Below are 23,151 nucleotides of genomic sequence, written 5' to 3'. Positions count from 1 at the left end.
TTTCCATTACACAAGCATCAGTCCTAAATAGATCTTGAATACAGTAGCGTGGTTACTCTGTTAGTCCACTTGGATACACTGATATAAAGGGGAGCAAACAACTTGTATATGAGACCTATTGCTTTGACTGCTATGTGAACTAAGTTGCTCCAGTAGAAAGATATCACCCTCAGTTTATTTGTTGGCTTTCATCTCTGTGGGTCCTAAATTGAACAGCTGTATGCAGAACACAATTCAACATCATCACCAGCAGATGGCGATCTTTGACCAAATTCAAAGTATACCCCTTACCTACCTATCACTGCTGTTAATGTTGTAGTGGAGACAGTAGGATTCTGTTGTATACCTTTGGGTGACATCTCCTAAGTAATAAGTAATAGTTTTGATTAAGGGACTCAAGTAGTCTCAATGCAGGTGCCACAACACTGTTGGCTTTGTCTTCTTTTAGACTAATAAGAGGAGCCACTTGCGTTCCTGTGCCGGTCTGCAGAACATCTTTGGCTCAAATCCCATACTCATGCTGACTTCATATATTTCAAATTTCTCCAGACACCATTCCGGTCTATTCTTTCATTTGTCAAACAAAACTACTTCACCCATTTGACTAACTCTCTTGGCTCCAACCGTCGCTGTCTCTTTGTCACACTGAACTCTCTACTCAAAGTGTCCTCACCTCCAATCCCCTCTTCATTTTCTCCACAGACTACTACTACTGATCATTTCTATAGAGCTGCTAGACATACACATGGTAGCTAAGTACTTCTACAACAAGGTTCACAAGATTAACTTTGAGTTCTCCATCAGGTCACCTCCACCTCTCCTTCCTCCAAGTCCATTCTGTCAACCTTCCTTCAATCCCTGCCACTTTTTCTTCCTTTTCTGAAATCACTGAAGAGGAAACTGCACATTTTCTTTCCTCCTCCAAACTCAACACCTGTTCCTCTAATCCGATTCCCACCCTTCTACTCAGATTCCCTCTCCTACTTTCATCTCCTCTATCTATCATATCCTCAATCTTTCATATTCCACTCGAACTGTTCCTGATGTCTTCAAATATGCTGTAGTTACACAGCTCCTGAAGAAACCCTCACTGGACCCTAGCTGCCCATCCAACTATCAACCCATCTCCCTTCTCCCTTTCTTACCCAAGCTACTTGAATGTACTGTTCACTGACACTGCCTTGACTATCTTTTCATCTCAAGCTATTCTTTACCCATTTCAAACAGGCTTTCGCCCTCTGTATTCTATGGAAACTGCCCTTGCTAAAGTCTCCAATGACCTGTTCCTGGCCATATACAAAGGCCTCTATTCTATCCTCATCCTATCTGGTGCTTTTGTCACTGTTGACCACCACCTACTTCTTGATACACTGTCCTCATTTGGATTTCAGGGCTATTTTCTTTCTTGGTTTTCTTCTTATCTCTCCCATCACACTTTTAGTGTATGAACTAGTGGATCCTCCTCCACTGCTATCCTACTATCAGTCGGTGTGCCTCGGGGCTCTGTCTTGGGACCTCTTCTTTTATCTATCAGAACTCTGATCTTTTCCCATGGTTTTCAGTATCACCTCTATGCTGACGACTCCCAGATCTACCTCTTTACACCATTGCTGGCTGGATGTCTCACTGCCATTTAAAACTGAACATGGCCAAGATTGAGCTTCTGAATCAGTATGTCAAGCTCCGTCTCTGGCAGTATTTAAATCTAGGTTACAAGCTCATCATTTTGAGGCAGCTTTTAACTGCTCACTCACACTCACTTGTAAAGTACCCCATTTCTGTTTTATCATTCTTTTTGTGAGAAATTCCCTAACCCTTATTTGTCCGATTTGTCTGTTTTAATGAGACTGTAAGCTCTATTGAGCAGGGATTGTCTCTTACATTTTTAATATACAGGGCTACGTACGTCTAGCAGCACTAAAGAAATGATAAGTAGTAGCCATTACCCCCTGCAAAACTCCTAGTCATAATGGCTGCTTGGCAGTTTGCTTGGTTAGAGGCCAGTCCGCTTTCTTGGTACTTACTTGCTATCAGGGAGATCAATGACAGTATGAAAAAGAACATCAGTGACTGGAACAATTTCTGGCAAACTATTCTCCCGCCTTTCCTTCCGGGCAGGGTGGGAGGCAGCAAGACTCCGGGCCTGAGCCTCCTCTAGGCTCACCAGCTTCATAGGAAGGGACAAGGACGGCAGAGTCATACTCCTCACAGCAGGTTTACATTCTCCTGAAACAAAAACAACAAGGAATTAAGATGTCTCTAGGAAAAGAATCTGCTGATAGTGGTCTCTTAAAGAGGGGAAAAGAATTATCTGCTTGAGGGATGAAAGTCAAAGCTTTAAGTCAGAAAATGTTCCTCTTCCAGACATTAAGGAGGGTGGTTACTAAGGTGTGATAAAACTTAGGTGTGACTAATCTGCAGTAGCTCAGTACTGCAGGTTAGTCACTTCTATGATACAAGAATAACATTCCTTGAAATCAACCTTTTACCATCCCAGAGCATTGAGTTACAAAGTTGGTGTCTAATGGAGTCATGACATGAGCAATTCCAAGATGCCCCTGCCTCTTGTCAGTGCCAGATTCAAAATGGCACTGGCTACCTCTAGTGATAGTTTCACTGTACTACCACTAGGGGTCAAGCTGACATAAAGGGGAAGCCTCTGGCAGAAGGGGAGTTTTGGGGGAGGGGCATCAGGAGGGGTAAGTTAAGGCAGACAGCAATATTGAGTTTCAGTAGGGTTACCATATGGCTCCAGAAAAAAGAGGATCGATTGAGACATCCAGGTTATACTTCCATTGCTTTCAGTGGAAGTAAAACTTAGATGTCTCAAACTGTCCTTTTTCTGGCGCAATATATTAACCCTACTGAAACTCAATATTGAATTATCTGCTTGAGGGATGAAAGTCAAAGCTTTAAGTCAGAAAATGTTCCTCTTCCAGACATTAAGGAGGGTGGTTACTAAGGTGTGATAAAACTTAGGTGTGACTAATCTGCAGTAGCTCAGTACTGCAGGTTAGTCACTTCTATGATACAAGAATAACATTCCTTGAAATCAACCTTTTACCATCCCAGAGCATTGAATTACAAAGTTGGTGTCTAATGGGGTCATGACATGAGCAATTCCAAGATGCCCCTGCCTCTTGTCAGTGCCAGATTCAAAATGGCACTGGCTACCTCTAGTGATAGTTTCACTGTACTACCACTAGGGGCCAAGCTGACATAAAGGGGAAGCCTCTGGCAGAAGGGGAGTTTTGGGGGAGGGGCATCAGGCGGGGTAAGTTAAGGCAAACAGCAATATTGAGTTTCAGTAGGGTTACCATATGGCTCCAGAAAAAAGAGGATCGATTGAGACATCCAGGTTATACTTCCATTGCTTTCAGTGGAAGTAAAACCTAGATGTCTCAAACTGTCCTTTTTCTGGCGCAATATATTAACCCTAGGTTTCAGCATCTTTAAGAAAAAAGGTTAGGGTTACCATATTTTAGTCCGGAAAACCCCGGACACATGACCCCACCCCATTCTGCCTCCAGCCCCACCGTAGTCTGTTATTGAGAAAGACATGGGGGAAGCCACTGCTCGCCCTGTATTAGTAGCATGGAATATTGCTACTCCTTGGGTTTTGGCCAGGTACTAGAGACCTGGATTGGCCACCGTGAGAACGGGCTACTGGGCTTGATGGACCATTGGTCTGACCCAGTAAGGTTATTCTTATTTTCTTATGTTCTGTACCTCCCCAGCCCTGCCAAGTTCTGCCTCCAGACCTGCTCCATTCTGCCCCCATCCCTGTCCCATTCCGAACCCCAGCCCTGTCCCCACAATGCCTTCTCTCTTCCCAACAAGCTTTTGCTGCATCTGGAGGGCCTGGGGCATGCGTGGATGTGTGTGACATCATCCATGCATGTTCAGAGGCCTTCTAGATGCGGCCGGAGCTTGCCGGGTTTTGAAAAGTCCAGGTTTTCCTGGACGTCTGGTAATCCTATGAAAGGAAAAATATTGCAAGCTGTGCTATTCAGTTTGCATTGTAATGAATTGCTTTGCTCCTTTTTACAATGAATTCCACAGTACCTCATATTAACATATATAACTATAATTTAATGTGCATTATAGCCCTTTAACCTAGATTGAGGAGCAAATAACACATATTATGGCCCTAAAAACTACCAAGACTCATTCACTACATAAGCAGCTGTGAGCTTGGTCAAATAAACTCAGTTTAAACTTTCCCTGTAGGTAAAAAGCTCAGGTGTGTTTGAATTCACAACAGAACTGACTAATTTTAATTTTGGAATTTCATAACCTGCTCTTTAATTTTGGAATTTCATAACCTGCTCTTTCAAGCCAAAGCTATACAGAGAGAGGTACAGAGCATACATCAAACAGTATATCTCCCACAGTTATCAGAGTACAATTAAGCTTCAATATCTAAAACTGATGCAGAGGCCTTAAAATAGTTCCTGACCATTATCCTTCTCCCAAGGACTTCTTTTAAATAGTAGTACACAACAATATTCTTTCCAACTCTTTTTCCCCTCACCCTTCCCATCCTATAGAACCTTAGCAGAGGACTCAAGAACTCTCTCTCACCGCAGAAGGTTTTTACAGAAATGGCTTCCTCTCCATCACCCAAAGACTCTCTCCCTAAGATAGCACCATCTTGTCCTCCACTGTACAACATTCTTCCTAACATATCTTCTTCATTTTTGTTACTCTAAAACTTATTTTCCTAAGAAGACCACTTTCTGTCAAAGTACTTTCTCCCTAAATGCAGGGCCTCCTCCTTGCCTTCCATCACAGGACAGGCTCATGGAAAGAAACTCGAGAGAATCTCTTTCACTTAGGGGCCAACCTCTCCATCCTATAGGCCTTTTCACTGAACTCCATCTTTCTGAACTTTACCATCAAACGTTCTTTGAATAAAGCAGTATTTCCCTTCTGGAATACCCTGCCATTTTTGCTAAAGAAACAATGAAAAATCCAATTTAAAACTAGGCTCTTGTCTCCAGTAAAGAAACAGAACAGATTCTGCACGGGAATAATTCTAAAGAAAATCATGCGATTCTCATTACTCTGCCCACCAGTGATGGAAAAGATAAATGTTTGTACTCTATAAAAATGTAAATCTGAATGTAGAGGCATTTGCCAAAAGAACTCCGCCGCTGTTCATTTGTACCTGTTTTGTATGTTTATTTTCTCTTTGATCAATAACAATGAATTAAAATAAATGATAATTTTCTATTTTGTGGTAGACAACATTTTTTGTAACCCACATCTGTCTTATTTATAATCCACTTATAACCTAAGTGGATTAAAGTACAAATATACATAATAAAATACAACAATCACAGCATCAGTGTAGCCAGAGTAGAGAATGACATGGGGACAAATTTGTCCCTGTCCCCGCGGGATCGCCTCAAAAGTACAAAAAAACTCCTGTTCACACCTCGGCAGCTGCTTCCTGAGTTGTGCCGCTGGACTCTGCATGAGTGAAAAGTGAGCATTAGGGTGGTCCAAAAAAAAAAAAAAAAAAAAAGAACACATTTCGTTTGTCCACTAGGCTAATTTTATTCCTTTATATTATGACATAAGAGCTGCCTTTGATGCAGAAGGAAACTTCTTTCAGTGGCTGACCACTAGCCGAAGAACAAATTGTTTCTGTTCTTCATCTTTTGTCAAAGTATTGTTGTATTTTTCATTGAGGTTTATCCCTTGTTCTGCTGCATCATGAACAGTCAGTTTGATTGCCCAATTCCAAAGTTCCTGGTACACTGGATCATCAGTCCATTCTGTGGGATGTTTCTTCAGGAATATTTTTGCTTTTGTTGATCGTCCTTCAATCAAAAGAGCAATCAAAATATGACTGTGTTCTTTGTATTGCAAAACTTTCAAAGGTCACAGATTCCATTTCATCTGTACGCAAGTGCAGGGACTTCTCCTAGGTGTGGGTGTGGGGGTGTTGGTGTTGGAAATTGCCCCAATAGCATAGCTCAACCTGATATGACCCTATACAGATTAACATAGCTATAAGAATTAACATAGTTACCAGCAGGTTGTTTCAAAGAAGGTAGTGAATTGGGTCAGTCTTCTGGTTACCTGATGTTGGAAACAGGTGGGGTTGAATGTGTGTGTGTGTGTGTGTGTGTGTGTGTGTGTGTGTGTGTGTGTGTGTGTGTGGGTGGGGGGGTGGGGTTAAGCATTAGGCTCTCAGCACATTAAGCTTTTTGATATTAATGAAATATAATAGAATGGATGATAAAAGTTGAGAACCTATAGGCAACAAAGGGGTTAAGATCCTTTATCATGATATTTAAATCTTAATGTAGTAATCATATCACCTAATATCCAACAGAAATATTGAGCTCTCTGGTTTTGAGATCAAGGTTAATTTTTCTTCATAGCTAATGGTCTCAGTCCTAGCTAACATTACTGAAGGGAATACCTAAATATTCTGAAGGAGTGTACCTTACGGAAGAGATCATTACCTTCCTGCACCCTCATGGAGGGTACAGTGTTGCTGTTGAAGATCTGATCCACATGGTTAAGAATGAACTCTATGACGACCTGCTGCACCCGGACCTCCAGGAAGGCTGCATCTCCATTGCAGCCAGAGGCCTCGATTTCTTTTGACCTGAGCCACAAAAAGAATGAAATAAAACCACATTAACAAATGCCTTATTGTGTGTCAGCTCAAGTTTCTACACTGAAAGTCATTCAGATTTAGTGTGGCCTAGCAATGAGAAGTACCTAACTGCAAAATCAGACTTGGAGACTCACTGTGAGCATGCCGGAAGCAATTTCAAATAACACTAGGGTTACCATCTGGCTCCAGAAAAAGGAGAATGGATTAAGACATCTGGGTTTTACTTCCATTGAAGGCAAAGGAAGTGAGGAAGACAGATTTAACTGCAAAATCAGACTTGGACACTCACTGTGAGCATGCCGGAAGCAATGGTAGGGTTACAATCTGGCTCCAGAAAAAGGAGGATGGATTAAGACATCTGGGTTTTACTTCCATTGAAGGCAAAGGAAGAGAGTAGGACAGATTGAGACATTTTCCTTTCAAAATCACCTACAAGGTCTGCAATACATGTACACAATGGCCACACACATCTGCACCCAGAATTGATAAACCAAAGTTTCAACTCCGACTATTTTTCTACTGTCCAACTCTGACTCTTACTATGTATATATAAATCTCTAAATCTAAGACAAATTTGATTAGTTACAGAAATATAGCCCTGGGCAATTCGTATACACTGAAGTGAGGAGTGAAGGGGGTGCAGTTATTTCCCAGAACTGCAAGCTGAGAGTTTTATAATTATCAGTGCTGTATGCTATGTCTGATGTAAGAAAGGCAGCCTAGCATTTAGAGCTGCAGTTTGGCAGTTGGAGTAAAAGCTCATGCACCTGGGTCTCCATGGGAACCACAGACAGGCATCACCTCTGGAAAAGACTAAGGATTCAGGACAGGATTTCCAGCAGTTTCCAGAAGCCTAAGAAAAACCATTGAGAAACCAAGCCAGTTTTTGGACTTCCTGGAAAGCGGTCTGAGTTTTGTGACCCACATCAGAGGAGAGTTAAGGACTGTAATTGAGAAGGAAATTTTGTCTTTTAGTTAGAACTCACTAACTGACCAATGTAAGATCTGACTAAGAGGTTTGGCTTCTGTTAGAGCCCCACTATCTGATCATTGTAACTGGAGTTTGGAAATTATAAATCATGTCTTAGAGTGAAAGAGAGAAATGTTCAGGGGCTCATTTTCAAAAGACAAACATATTCAAAAACAGCATAAAGTGGCACTTGGATGTTTTATTCATCAAAATGTCCAAATTGCAATTTTCAAAACCTATTTTCTAGACAATTTTCTATGCCATTTGTCAGTAGTTCATTTAAATTCCAAGGGGGCATGTTAGAGGCGAGTTTGGGGCAGGACTAGGATGGGCTTATGATCTGAATGTTTAGCAGCGATAATCAAACATTTTCCAAAACATCCAGGACATAATTTGGACATTTGGGGTTAGACCTGTTTTAATAACGAGTAAGTACCAACAAGGTGTCCAAACTGACCAGATGACCACTGAAGGGATGAAGGCATAACCCCCCCACCCAAACTCCATCAATGGTCACTGACCCCCCTCCCACCATATGTGCCAGATCTTTGGGTGCTAGGCACCCCCAATATTCTTTCCTGCACTGTCCAGACATCAGAGCTTAAAATCTTCCCAGGGGAAAGCAGGAAGTAAGGCTGTGTCTCTGCAGCTACTGCCCCTGTCTCCCCCTACAGCATGGATCTCAAAGTCCCTCCTTGAGGGCCGCAATCCAGTTGGGTTTTCAGGATTTCCCCAATGAATATGCATTGAAAGCAGTGCATGCACATAGATTTCATGCATATTCATTATTAAAATCCTGAAAACCCGACTGGATTGCGGCCCTCAAGGAGGGACTTTGAGACCCCTGCCCTACAGCCTAATGGCTAGCTAAGGAATGTCTGACCAATCGGCTTCAGGGAAAAGCAGGACAGATGGCTGGTGTCTCCTAATTTACTGGTCCTGCGTCCCCTGCAGTTTATTGGCTGGTAAGGAATATCTAACTAATGCACAAAAAGCAGGGAGCAGAGGAGAGCAGCAGTGTAGGTCTGATAGGCATCCTGCCTTACTTTGGCCTACCATAGAGAGGAGAAGAAGTGCTGTGGGAGGCATTTGGAAAGGAAAGAGTAGCACAGGCACTGAGAGCTGGAAGACATGGATTGTGAGGGGGGGGGGGGAAATGGATGCAAAAGGGATAACAGAGCTGAAGTGAATGGAAACTGGGGGGGGGGGGGGGGCTGAAGAAAGAAACAGAGATGAGGACAAGGAGAGGAACTGTGTGAGATTCAAAGAGTTTCTAAGATGAGTTAAACCTACAAACAAAATGAAGTCTCACCTATAGAGGAGAGTGAGAAGTAGGCAGCAAACGGCAACCAGAAGTATTTTGTTTCTCCCTTGTTTTTTTCTTTACTGAATGAGGGGAAATTTATAGTGAGTTATGAGTTTAGCACCCCCAATCATTTTTAAAGGTTGGCTCCTATGCCCCCCCAAAATGTGATTAAAATAGTACATACTGCTCTTAAGACAGCTACAGATGTTATGGCCAGTCCTATTAGAGAAGTAAGCAGGTGTATGGAGTAGCCTAGTGATCAGTGCAGTAGACTGCAGAGAAAGAGACCCAAGCCCATATCACACTCTAACTGGTACATTTGTGATGGAAAGTGTAAGCCTACCAAAACTCTACTGTGCTGACATATAGGTGACCTATAAGGGCTATTGGGGTGGCATACAGTGAGGTACAGCAGGTTTTGATTGAGTATAGGCGTGCTTAATGTACACTATATGGGGGTTATGGTGAGATGTGTACCTAGCATCCTTTATGTGAAATTCACTGCAGTGCCCCACTGCTCTGCTGGGATGTCTGTGTGGTCAGTCTACTAAAAATGCTAGCCCCTCCTTCATCCCAATGGCTTGTTCTGTGTGTTTTTCATTTGGACATTTTGTTTTTCAAAAATGGTCAAGAAAGAATAGATGCACTAAAAGTGAATACGTCTAGGAAGATCATTTTTGAAAAAAAAAAAGAAAGAAAGACAATTTGCAGTTTTGAAAAGAGCTATTTCTCTACCCAGTATTTGGACACATTTCTGAAAACGTCTAAACTTGGACTTAGAATTCATATTAAAAATGCCACTCCATATATAATAAGTATAAAATGATAAATTCACCAAAAAGTGGCGTAATGAGGGAGGGTCGACCACCGTCTTGACCAGGAAGTGACTTCAGAGGGAGAGCTGAGGCTGGCGCAAGCAGCAAGTTGGATATGCTGCTTGCGCTGGTGAAGAATTAAGAGATACGGTGGGGAAACAAAGGCGTGAATAGGGGCAGAGAGAGGAGGAGAGATGATGGCGTCCAGGATAATCCGCCCCCCTTACTTCACCACTGGTGTCAGTCTTATACCTGCTGAAACCTGTTGTAAATGCTGATGCTCACATTTGTTGTGCTGACCCATTATTCTGTAGCACATGTAACTTTCCAGAACACCTTTGACATGCCCCATTCCCTTCCCATGGCCATGCCCCTTATGAGTCGCACATTACAGGATTTGGGTACCAAGCATTGTAGAATAGTCTGCAAATATACATGCAAATCCTAATTAATGCCAATAAGCATCAATAATTGGTTGTTAGCAGCCAATTATTACTTGTTAAAGGCTCATTTGCCAACTCCCAACTCATCACAAAATTCCCCAACCGATCCAGGAACCAGGAACTTCTTTTCAATAGCCCTAGGGCCCACTCACAGTTTTACCCTAGGGGTGGATGCAGAAACTTTCACTCTATTCTTCCAAGAGAAGATTGAAAAGATTAGAAACAATCTCGACACATCTCCATCAACTCACAGCAGGATCACTCCGAATCATGTACTCAACCAACAAAACCCATCGGCAACCTTCCATTATTTCACCGAAGTCTTGCCGGCAGAACTCGAAGCTACATTGGACTCACTTCGCCCTACCATCTCAGCCCACCCACTCAGGTTTTTAAAGTGTGCTAATGAACATTTCAGTGCAGTAACTACGGAGGACATACTAGGCATGCTCCCAATAATTACCACACAGTCTTTGCACTTACTGCATGTTAATTTTTGCTGTTAAGGCTTGGTGAGTGCAAAAACTTAACACGCTTTAGTAAAAATCCCCTAAGTGTTTGAGAGTCTGTTATTGTGATATATCATCTCTTTTTCGCTTTATTTATTGGTCTTCCTTCACTCTTCACTTCCTTTCTCTGACTGTCTCAATAATTCTTTCTCAGTCTCTGCTCCCAGCACCAAAAAGACCTGCCCACCCTGACCTTCTCCACAGGGAGCAGCTGTGAAACATGAGGGACAATGAGAAACAGCATGTTCATATTAACTGGGAACTGAAATATATAACACCACATAAATCGAAAAGGACATTGGCACAGTATTTCAGTGTGAACCAAAGATAATCCAATTTAAGGGATTAAAGTGTTACACTGCCAGTGAGCTGTCTGCTCTCTGTGGTTGCCAGCACTGAGATTCATATATCAAGGCCAGGGGGAAGATGGAAGGAGAATGGCACAGTAACGAGGGGACGGAGAGGAGGCAAGGTGCCAGCACCCCCTGCAAAGATGGCATCCGCATACCTCTTTAAATGTTTAACGGTGTGAGCAGCATTTTATACTTGCTGTTCGGGCCTGTCTTGGCTTCCTAATGACATAACTTCCTGGTGGTGGGACCAAGACGTAAAGTCAGAAGGGAGCCGAGGCTGGCCCAAGTAGTGGGTGGAAGGTGCTTCTCACCCTAGCGAACATTTCAAGAGGTACACAAGGGGTGGGGGTGCCATTTCCCTGAGCACCAACATCCCTCGCTATGCCACTGGAAGGAGAAGTTCTTTTTCACATCATACTCATTCTTAAAATTTTTTTAAAAATGATTTTTAGTGATTTAGAAATGTCCACTGAATTCCTGCACCAGGGTCCTACCTCAGAAGATTAGGTGCCCAAACAAGTGCCAGGTTTCTGGTGTGCATATTGGTCATGGAACTGAAGGATGCGATATGTGTTAGGTGTTTGCTCAGGTATTCCAAAGTCCTGTGGTAAAATATATAAAAGAAAAAGTCTTCAGTATTCTTTGATTAGTGAGTATGCTATCATCCATTTGATATAAACCGATAATCAGTACAGTTTTGCAGAGGATTGTCAAGCCTCTCTATCGTGTGCTCCTTCCTTCTCTAAAACTAGATTGGAAATCTTACATAAGACAATGAATACTTTTCTTTCTGCGGGATTCTCTGCCTTCATTGGTATGTCAAGAGCTTTCTTTGCCTAAATTCAAGAATACCTCCAAAAGTTATTCTATCAGCAAGCCTTTGATTAGGAGACTTAGGGGCAATTTTAGCACAAATTCTATAATGACACAGTACAGGCACATTCTATAATGACACAGACACAGTACAGTACAGGGGTTTAAGAAAGGATTGGACAATTTCCTGCTGGAAAAGGGGATAGAGGGATATAAATAGAGGATTACTGCACAGGTCCTGGACCTGTTGGGCCGCCGCGTGAGCGGACTGCTGGGCATGATGGACCTCAGGTCTGACCCAGCAGAGGCATTGCTTATGTTCTTATGACACTTAGAGGCATCTAAGCTGTTATAGAATACTAATGAAAACCTATGCTAGCACATCAAAATTTAGGTACATGAGTTGAATGGCTGGTGTAAGTGGGTGCACCTAAGTGTGCCATGCAACTTGTATAACTGAAAGCATTCTACCCGTTGCATGCATTGCTTAGTAACATGCCTCTGCCCATGTGCACCCCCCACCCCCTGCAGTTATGTGTTAAGGGCTAGATTCAGTAAATAGCACTCACAAATTGGTGCTCAATGCTATTCTACAAAGGGCACTCAAAGAAGAGTGCTCATTAGAATAGCATTTGGGTACCAGGACTTACACCTGCTGAAACCAGGTTTAATTCCCTGTGCTCAATTTGGGCATATGTCTCCGGCATTCTATAATACTGCATGCAAATTCTAGAAATGTCTGTGACCCGCCCATGCACCTCTCACAGCCACACCTCCTTTTCAGTATCACGCTATGGGATTTGGATACACATTGTAATAGAATAGCATGTAACAAGATGCACATTCAAAATTGGTGTCAATTAGTGCCGAATTATGATAAGTGCCTTAGGTGCACACTTTATTATAGTGGTTTTCAACCAAGTCCTAAGGGTCCACCTGCAGTGGTGTAGCTAGAGAGGTTGGTACAAAGGGCTGTGGTGCCCAGCATCATCGCACCTTTGCATTCCTGCTCCTTCCCACCATGCCATGCGCCCCACCCCTTGCGCACCTCCCCCACCCCTCACGTACCTCTTGAAATGTTCGCCGGCATGAGCAGCGTTTTCCACCTGCTGCTCGGGCCGGCCTTATCTCCCTTCTGAAGTGACGTCCAGATCCCGCAATCAGGAAGTGATGTCAGAAGGGAGCCGAGGCCAGCGTGAGCAGCAGGTGGAAGATGCTGTTTGCGCCATTAAACATTTCAACACTACAAAGCAGGGTACAATTAACCAAATTACCTATCTCATAAAGTATTTAATACATACAATATAACTAGACAGTTTCAGCTCCTGAAGATGCTGTATTAGCGAAACGTGGTGCTACGTCGGGCTGGCTGGACACAGTCTGAATTGTAGTGAGAAGGCATTATAACAGCTTTGTCTAAGAATCAATATACACTTCTTGGAACATTGGAGAATACTGGAGAAATGAAATAATACACACAGACTATGATGTGGAACAGCTTTATTTTCATCAGAAAAGGCTTATGAATGGACTGAGTACAAGCTCCACTGTATTGTGGGATAATACATATTTTAGTAAATGAAAGTGCAATATGGATTCATTTATGTTTAATGTATAATATAGTGTTAAGATTTGTGTTATTTAATAAAAATACAGTATATTTAAATTTTAATAACCTGTCTAATTATATTATATGTATCAAACATTGCAAGAGGTACGTGGGAGGGAGAAGAGAGATGCCAGCACAGACACCCCCACAAAGATGGCACCTGCTCCCTCTTACTACACCACCGATCACCTGACATTTTGGGTTTTAAGGATACCCAAAATGAATATGCATGAGATGTAGCAACATTCACTTCCTTTATTGAATGTAAATCTCTCTCATGCATATTCATTGTGGGCATCCTTAAAACCCACCTGGCTGGGTGGTCCCCGAGGATTGGGTAGAATACTGCTTAGCATTTACACACACACATGCCAATTATTTCTGCCTCCAAGCACATACTAGAATTCTGATTCTAATAGTAGTTGCCAAGTTATAGCAAGAGGAGGTTAGGCTTTTATTTTAGAAACATATTCACATGTGAATAGCATCATTTACTTTTGAATACAAATGAGCTGCAAGGAAAAGCAACATCAGGAAATACTGTTTCAGGGATAGAGTGGTAGACGGCTGGAATACCCTTCTGGTGGAGACATAAACAGTGACAGAAAAAGGGGTGGAATAAGCATAGAGGATCCCTATAGAGAAAGAGGATAGAATCAAATCAAAATACAAATGGTTTTCACACTGCAGAGTAGCGCTTTGAATCTTAAATGAAGGCATGGATGGATGTTGCCTGCAAGGAGTGGCAGATTCAACTACAGCCACCTTGCTGGGCAGACTAGATGGACTATATTGGTCTGCATCTGCCCTCATTCATTGGGTCCTTTTATAAAGCTGCGGTATAAAGTGGTCTAACCACGCCCTTAAGCAGTGTCGAGGGTAATTCCATGTCAACTGGTTTAGTTTCACAGAGGGGCCCACTCGGCATTTTCCACAGATATTAAAATGTGGCCCAAATAAAGGGGCCCCTAACTGTGGACCTACTTGAGACCATTCACCAAAACTTTGGATATCTTCATTAGAGGTCTTAATCAATTTCTCAGATGGTCGAGTGGGGAGCTCTGGACCTCATGACATGGAATGACCCAGGACTTTCCTGCGCACTAAGGCCATTTTATGTGCAGCCCCCCCAAATAGCCAATTTTCTATTGTCTACGATGGTCAAGTGTTAATGTTCTATTGGCGTATGGCTATTTTTAAAAAATACTACATGAGACATCACTACCCATTTTGTAGACGGTAAGGGCTCACATGGTATTCATGCACTAACCAGTTAATGTGCAGTAATGTAGCTCCACTGTTTAGGGTAGGAACGCCCACTCTCCGCCCCTCAAAAAAATTAGCATATTCAGATTTGGCAGCTACCGCAGGCCATCTGAGCAGTGGCATAGTAAGGGGGAGGCAAGGGGGTGTGTTCCACCCTGGGTGCCATGTTGGTGGGGGCTCCAGCTCCCCTCCTCCTCTACATCCCCTCCACCTCTTCCCACTCCTCCCGCGCCATGTGCGCGCCTCCTTTCCCCCTGTGCCTCTAGTTGTTTGCCGCCACGAGCAACAACTTCAACATGTTCCTCGCGACTGCATCAGCTCTCCCGCTGATGTCACTTCCGGGTGCTGCGCATAGAAAGTGACGTCAAGAGGGAGAGTTGCTGGGGTCACGAGGAGCAGTGCACACACAGCAGGGGGATCAGGGAAGGAGTGGGGGCAGAGACATGGACGGAAGAGGGGCACCTCCGTCCCGGGTACCTTTCACCCTTGCTACGCCATTGTATCTGAGTTCATCCCATGGAACATCATTTGAAGTTGTCTTGGACACACATTGGCATCTAATGCAGCTTAGTGAAAGGATCCCTGTTTTACTATGTTATTATGTTTATTGAGAGCTTCTATACCGCTACTAATGACTGGGGAGTCGAGTAAGAGCATTTTACACGAGCTTCTGTCGAGATGCCACCATACACAGTTACAAAGAGCTTCTGCGAGGTGTTACAATAGATGGGCTCTATACTGAAATACTATGGTAACTTTCTTTTCTTAGAGCAATATCCAAAAATTTCTTATTGTTTAACCCACTCTGAGACAAATATTTTCCTTAAATTCATTTACATTTCATCAAATTTTCATTTGCAAATGAATTTAGGAAATGAAAATTTGTTGAAATGTAAATGAATTTAAGGAAAATATTTGTCTTAGAGTGGGTTAAACAATAAGGAGTTATTAATACCGGCATGAGTATGCCAAGTGTGCCACAATCAATCATCCTACTTATATTACAGACACATTGATTAAGCAAATATGACAGGTGCTTTGCCCACGAAAATGGGCTTTCATAAACCTACCTGCCGACTATGAAGGTAAAAATATGCCCATGCAGGGTATTTCTAAAAAGTATGCAAACAGTTGCACACTAATTATGTATGTAAAGCATTAGAATAATGGCATAGGTGTACATATGTGTTCATGAACATGCGTAAGTAACAAAATTCCACCTTAGTGCTATTCTGTAAATATGCGCATATTTTACAGCTTGTGTATACATGGGTGGAGTCTGGGTGGAACTCACATTTATGCACATAACTGATAGAACAAATATAAATAAAAGTGAGGCAATATAAACCATCTATAGCTTCAATATAAGCTCTTCTATTAGGTCATCAAATGTACTTTTTGTATTTTAATCACTTTTAATCAACCGAAATATGTGCACAGCTTAGGCAACGATTTCATGAGTTTAATCGTTACTTAGTACTCCTCATTGACCCAATTTTATGTGGCTTATTCATGCGTTTTGTTTATATGTTTATTCATATGTTTTATTTATACTTTTTATTTAAATACTAAATAGTATCAAAAGATTCAATTTTTAAATGTGCTTAAAAGCACTAATTTGTGCACTCTGTTCTACTATGTTAGCTAGGGACTGTTCTCAACCAATGGCTGTTCCAAGGTTGTCCCCTGCGAGGACTACAACATATTGTAAGAACTCTTGCCACCCAAACAGCACATATTGTATAACTCCTATAAAACCTTATCCCATTTTCAATTGCATTGAATGCGGTGAGAAGCGGACCAAACAGCGTTTACAGGTAAATAGTTCTAAATAAGTAAGGGGTGTGATTAAAACAGTAGATAAATGAGATAAGGTTAAAGCTGGCGATAAGGTTAAAGTTGTGGCTCTGCATGGGCAGGAGCGAAGGAAGATTGCCGTGGTTCCCTGCTGGACCACCAGGGACTTAACAGGTATGCAGAGGGAGCAGGCAGGAGATAAAAGTTGGTGTCAGCCGGGGCAGGAGATGGAAGTAATCCCTCCAGTCCCGGTCCATTGCTGGACCACCAGGGATTTAAAAGATATGGGGCGGGGGAGGGGGGGAGGGAGGGAGGTGGCTGGAGGGAGATAAAAATTGTTAAAGTTGGCTGGGGCAGGAGATAGGAAGGATCGCTCCTGTCCTGGCCGCAGGTCCGGTAAATGCCTGCAAAAGGTTTGGGAGGGGGGAGGGTCAGCGCTGACCCATTTCTGGGCCTTTTATTTTTGCCCCAAAATCTCGGTTTATATTCGAGAATATACAGTATTTCTCCTGAAGCAGCAGGAAGCTGTAAAACAAGGGGCTCTTGTCGGGATTGTTGTTCCTATCTGGCTGGAATTGGATTTATAAGACTGCTTAATATTCAGGATATTAAGATAAGTACTCATATGCCTGAGAGAATTACATTGACATTTTGCTGGTGTTTTTCATAGAGGTGTTATGATTTGGAATTAGGAAATCGGGTCTTTCTAGAACAGTCTTCTCCTACAATAGTGTGGAGTTTTGGGGGTTTTTTTTTACTGTTCTGTTTTTCCCAATTGTTAAAAGCAAGCCAGTGATATGAGCTGGGCTTCTGATTCTAACAATAGTTTATTTTGAAACCCGTTTCTTGGTTTTGAGGCTTGCTATTTCTTAAGTATTATTTTCCCGGATTACACTGTAGCGGTGAAGGCAGCGATCACAGACAAGAAGACTTCGTTTAAGGAATGGAAAAGAACGAAAATGGACGAAAACTGGAAAAAGCAAAAACAACATCAAAGCAAGTGCCATAAAGTGGTGAGAGGGGCCAAAAGAGATTATGAGGAAAAAATAGCCAAGGAGGCAAAAAATTTTAATCCGTTCTTTCGATATATTAAGGGGAAACGACCCGCAAAGGAAGCGGTGGGGCTGTTAGATGACCATGGAATAAAGGGAGTACTAAAGGAAGACAAAGCCATCGCTGACAAACTGAACACATTTTTTGCGTCTATATTTACCGAAGGAGACATATCCAATATACCAGAAGCCAACAAGCTATACACAGGAATCAAAGACGGGAAACTGACAGGGTCGACAGTCAGTCTAGAAGAGGTATGCAGGCAGATTGATAGGCTTAAAAACGATAAATCCCCGGGACCAGACGGCATTCATCCGAGGGTAATCAAGGAACTGAAAGGAATTATAGCTGAACTGCTTTAACTAACAGCCAATCTGTAGATCGAATCAGGAAGGATTCCGGAAGACTGGAAAGTGGCGAATGTTATGCCGATCTTCAAGAAAGGTTTGAGGGGAGATCTGGGAAACTACAGACCTGTGAGCCTGACTTCGGTACCAGGAAAGATAATAGAAGTGCTGATAAAGGACTGCATCATTGATCACCTTGATGGACACAATCTGATGAGGACCAGCCAGCATGACTTCAGCAAAGGAAGGTCTTGCTTGACAAATTTACTGCACTTCTTTGAGGGAGTAACCAAGCAGATAGACAAGGGTGACCCAGTAGACATTGTATATTTGGATTTTCAGAAGGCATTTGACAAGGTCCTGCATGAAAGACTACTTTGAAAAATTTTGAGGCATGGAATCGAGGGTGATATACTCACGTGGATTAAAAACTGGTTGGCAGATATGAAAGAGAGTGGGGATAAATGGCCAATACTCGGACTGGAAAAGCGTCACAAGTGGAGTGCCACACGGATTGGTGTTTGGGCCTGTGCTCTTCAACATATTTATAAATGACATGGAAATTGGTACGACGAGCGAGGTGATTAAATTTGTGGACGATACAAAGTTATTCAGAGTGGTGAGGACACAGAAGGATTGGGAAGACCTACAACAAGACATATACACGCTTGAGAAATGGGCAGTGAAATGGCAAATGAGGTTCAACGTGGATAAGTATAAAGTGATGCATGTCGGTAACAAAAATCTTATACACGAATACAGGATGTCAGGTGCAGTACTCGGAGAGATCCCCCCCAGAAAGAGACTTGGGACTACTTGTAGACAAGTCAATGAAACTGTCCGCGCAATGCGTGGCAGCGGCAAAAAGGGCCAACAGAATGCTAGGAATGATTAAGAAGGGGATCACAAACAGATCGGAGAAGGTTATCATGCCGCTGTACCAGGCCATGATGTGCCCCTACCTGGAATACTGTGTCCAACACTGGTCACCATACATGAAAAAGGACATAGTACTGCTCGAAAGGGTTCAGCGAAGAGCGACAAAAATGACTGGAGAAGTTGCCGTACAGTGATAGAGACTGGAGGAGTTGCCGTACAGTGAGAGGCTAGAGAAACTGGGCCTCTTCTCCCTTTAAAAGAGGAGACTGAGAGGGTGGACATAATCGAAACATTTAAGATAATGAAGGGAATAGACTTAGTAGAGAAAGAGAGATTGTTCACCCTTTCCAAGGCAGAGAGAACAAGAGGGCACTCTCTAAAGTTAAATGGGGATAGATTCTGTACAAACGTAAGGAAGTTCTTCTTCACCCAGAGAGTGGTAGAAATCTGGAACGCTCTTCCGGAGGCTGTTATAGGGGAAAGCACCCTCCAGGGATTCAGGACAAGGTTAGACATGTTCCTGCTGAACCAGAACATACGCAGGTAAGGCTAGACTCAAGTAGAGCACTGGTCTTTGACCTACGGGCTGCCGCGTGAGCAGACTGCTGGGCATGATGGACCACTGGTCTGACCCAGCAGTGGCAAGTCTTATGTTCTTATGTTCTTACCCCCTTCTGCAATTCATCATTAGCAAATCTGTTATTATTTAGTGCAATTTTGTTGTAAGTATTAAGTTTGCTCCCTTATATACTATTACATGAATCAAGTTTTTATTTTAAGTGCCATTTAATCATCACCACTATCTGGATGGCTATGGAATTTAACTTAGGACCACTTTTTTGCTGGCTTAAATTAACCTACATAACTCTGCCAATAGTTGGTGCTATTCAGCTATCAGTAGAGATAGGAAGAATGCCCATGCTCTGCTCCAACGTGATCCAGGCAATTTACAGGATAAGAGGCCCATGTACAAGGTTACCATGTTTTCTTCTGCAAAACCCCAGACACATGACCGTGTCTCATTCCGCCTCCAGCCCCACCCCATTTTGCAACAGCCCCACCCTGCCCCATCTATAGCCACATCCAATTCAGCCTCCAGCCACACCCCTTTCCACCCCCACACAACCTCCTCTCTTCCCTTTAATATATCTGGTGTGAAGGGCCTGGAGCATGCGTGGATGTATGTAAAGTTATCCGCACAAGCACAGAGGCCCTCCAGATGCAGCCAGAGTCTGTCAGGGCTTTCCAAAACCCAGACAAACTGCTGGGTTTTGGAAAATGTTAAGTTTAATATCCAAAGCGGTTTACAATATACAAAATTTAATATACTTAAAAAAGTGTGGTAAAGACATACAAGTAAAAAAAAAAAAGCTTAATGGACTGGATATGATATGAAAGCGAACTGGGTGGGGTAACATTGCTTAAAATACGCATTTGATGGTGAAGGAAAAAACATTAGGAAAGGTGAAGTAATCTGGGTAGAGCTCTTGGACTAGATCTCATATGTCCCGGTTTTCCTGGACGTATGGTAACCCTACCCATGTAGCAACATAAGAGAATAGTTACAACATACCCCCTCTTTTACTAAGGTGCGCTATGCTTTTTAGCGCACGATAAATATTATCATGTGCTAAACACACGCTAAACGCTAATGCGTGCATGTTACCCTATGGACGTGTTAGTGGTTAGCGCACGTGTTGATTTAGCGTGCACTAAACACGTGCTAAAACGCTTAGCGCACCTTAGTAAAAGAGGGCCATAGTGAAGAAGAAGGTTATATTAATTCAGGGGGAAAAGTTACAGCACTATCCAGTTAATGCTGCTGAAAATTGGAAGATAGGGCTGTAGCTATATGGATTCTGTGCACACAGTATTTCTGGTATAATTTTCAAAGTGATAGTATATACATCTTTTCATTTTCCCAGTTCTAGATAGTGAAAAGTATACATGTACTATAAAGAAGAGTCATAAAATTATCCTCTTCAATATCTCCTAACATAAAAAAATAAATAAATTCAAAACCAGAAAAACCTCTTTCATGGAAAAGAATGTTCTAGAACAAGAGGCCTCAGTATGAGGCTCCAGGCGGGTAGACTTGGGAGCTATATCGAAAGCATTTCTTCATGGAAAAAGAAGTGAAGGCATGAAAGGTATTTATTTATATGAGAGTAATTTATTGCCCAGCTCAAGAAAATTATTGCTCGGGGTGATGTATAGCTTAATTAAAATACAAAATCATGATACACAGCGGCAAATTAAAACAAATTAAAAACAGGCACAGTACAATAAAAAACATCATCATAAACTGCAAAGTTTAACCAAGGTCAACAGTATTCAGGAATGCCTGTCAAAAGAATTGTCTTTAAAACTTCTTAAAGACATACAGCGTAAATCCATAATAGACCATTCTGAGATCAAGAGAATGCAACTGAAAAATCTCTGTTCCCTATGTCTGCCAATCAGAAACATGAGGGACCTCTAACAACAAACTCTGTGAGGACCTCAAACTGTGGGCAGGTTGATAAAGTAGCAACTTTTCTTTCAAATGAAAAGAGGCTAGAACTTGAAGAATCAGGGGCATAGCCATTGGTGAGCCTAGGAAATCTGGGGCCCCTTCACTTTCAGCTCCGGCCTACCCAACACTGAAGCACCTACCTGAGAGAGATCCCCAAGCCCAAGCAGCTGAAAACAGCTGCAGCCTGCCATAATTTCCCTCAAATCACCTTAGCAGTCAGCAGCAGTGCTCCTGAACTGCTGCTGACACCAGCATGCATTCTCAGGTCATGCATGAGAATTAAGCAAGGTGTGTCAGAGGGGACTTATGATTGGCTGAAGATGTTCTCAGCTGGTAAGAGCTTGGGGATCCCCACCAGCTAAGGTATTTAATTTTCAAGTTGACTGAGCAATAGGGTGGACAGGAAATGCATTGTGCCCACCCATACTACTGTTGGCCCACTGAAAATTTGCCATCTGACTATTCCAGTAACTTGAATAGTCACTTAAACGTCAAAACCAACACCTTAAACTGAACCCTGGAAGCCAGTGAAGTGCTTATAAAAAAGAGGGAATGTAATCCCTTCTCCTAAATTTGAAAAACTGAAGGTAGACAAGGCCATGAAGCCAGATTGTATACATCCAAGTATACTGAGAGAACTCAGAAACACCCTGGCGGAACCTCTCACAGATTTATTTAATAGATCTTTGAAAACAAGAAAAGTATAAAAAAGTGAAAAAAAGAAAAGTGTTACCAAATGGGTATGTTACCAGTTTTTTTTCATAGATCCTTTTACAAGAAATTAAATAGTATTCTCATAAAATTTATTTGGCTGGGGAAAGCAGCAAAAATTGCCTTAGTATTTCTACAAAAGCCAATTGTGGAGGGTGGGCTAAATTTTCCAAATTTTTATAGGTACCATCAAGCCTATATATTGCTTCAGGGCATGTATTGGATCCTCCCTGAGCTCATGGAAAATCTTCCAGATTGGTTATGGCTGGAATGGCAACTCCTGTCTCCATTGAGATTGTGTCACGTTTTGAGTATCAAGCTACCTAGGTTGTATAAGGACAATAAAATTTTATTGGACACTTGGGAGACATTAAAATTTATTAATAATTTAACAGCTATTCCAATTCATAAATCCACTTGTCAGTCCCTATGGTTGAACTCCAAGATTCAAATTGGCGGGTTTAAGGTCATCTGGAAACACTGGATGAAGGCGGGCATACGTACTTTAGATCAGTGTTCTTCAACCTTTTTACACCCGTGGACCGGCAGAAAAAAAAGAATTATTTTGTGGACCGGCAAACTACTAGGACTAAAATTTTAAAACCCCGTTTCCGCCCCATCTCCGCGAGTCGGTCCCCAAAAATCACCTGATCCCATCCACACAAGCCTCAGTTATGATTTTATATTGAATGTATTTTATTAAAGTATAAAAAGAAACAATATTCTGTACAATTGTCATTTTATAAATACAAATAATTCAGAGCAAGGATCAACAAAACCCCTGTCTCCCCTCCCCTTCACATATATCCCCTCTACTATCAAGAAAACTGAACAAGCCAAATTATTACAGAATGCTACACAAATATCATGCTAACAGAATACCACAGTCACACATGGCAGGAATGGTGTTAGGGGAGTGGAACTAGGGCAACTGCCTCCTGGTCAGAGAGAGCCCTAAGCCAGCTGGAAGCTAAAGACGCACTGCCTGGGCTTTGCACTCCCCAGTTATGTCTAACATCAGCTCTAGCAGGATACATATTTTAAATCTGATATATTCTAATCACAAGATAGAAATAAAATTAGTATTTTTTTCTACCTTTTGTCGTCTCTGGTTTCTGCTTTCATCTT

At 42.2% G+C, this 23,151-nt stretch overlaps 1 protein-coding gene across 1 annotated transcript in view; it reads right to left on the bottom strand.

The window, feature by feature from the left end:
- Positions 1-23,151, bottom strand: part of ARHGAP31 (Rho GTPase activating protein 31) — a 260,085-nt gene that overhangs the window by 32,653 nt on the left and 204,281 nt on the right. The window contains exons 5-7 of the mRNA XM_033941960.1: positions 11,528-11,635; positions 6,480-6,625; positions 2,025-2,226 (exon numbers count right to left, since the gene is read on the bottom strand). Of these exons, the coding sequence (XP_033797851.1) occupies positions 2,025-2,226; positions 6,480-6,625; positions 11,528-11,635 (456 nt within the window). The remainder of the gene's footprint in view (positions 1-2,024; positions 2,227-6,479; positions 6,626-11,527; positions 11,636-23,151) is intronic.

The sequence above is a fragment of the Geotrypetes seraphini genome, chromosome 4 (assembly GCF_902459505.1).
Source record: "Geotrypetes seraphini chromosome 4, aGeoSer1.1, whole genome shotgun sequence".
NCBI lineage: Eukaryota > Metazoa > Chordata > Amphibia > Gymnophiona > Dermophiidae > Geotrypetes > Geotrypetes seraphini.
This window is presented reverse-complemented; position numbering and strand designations above follow the sequence as displayed.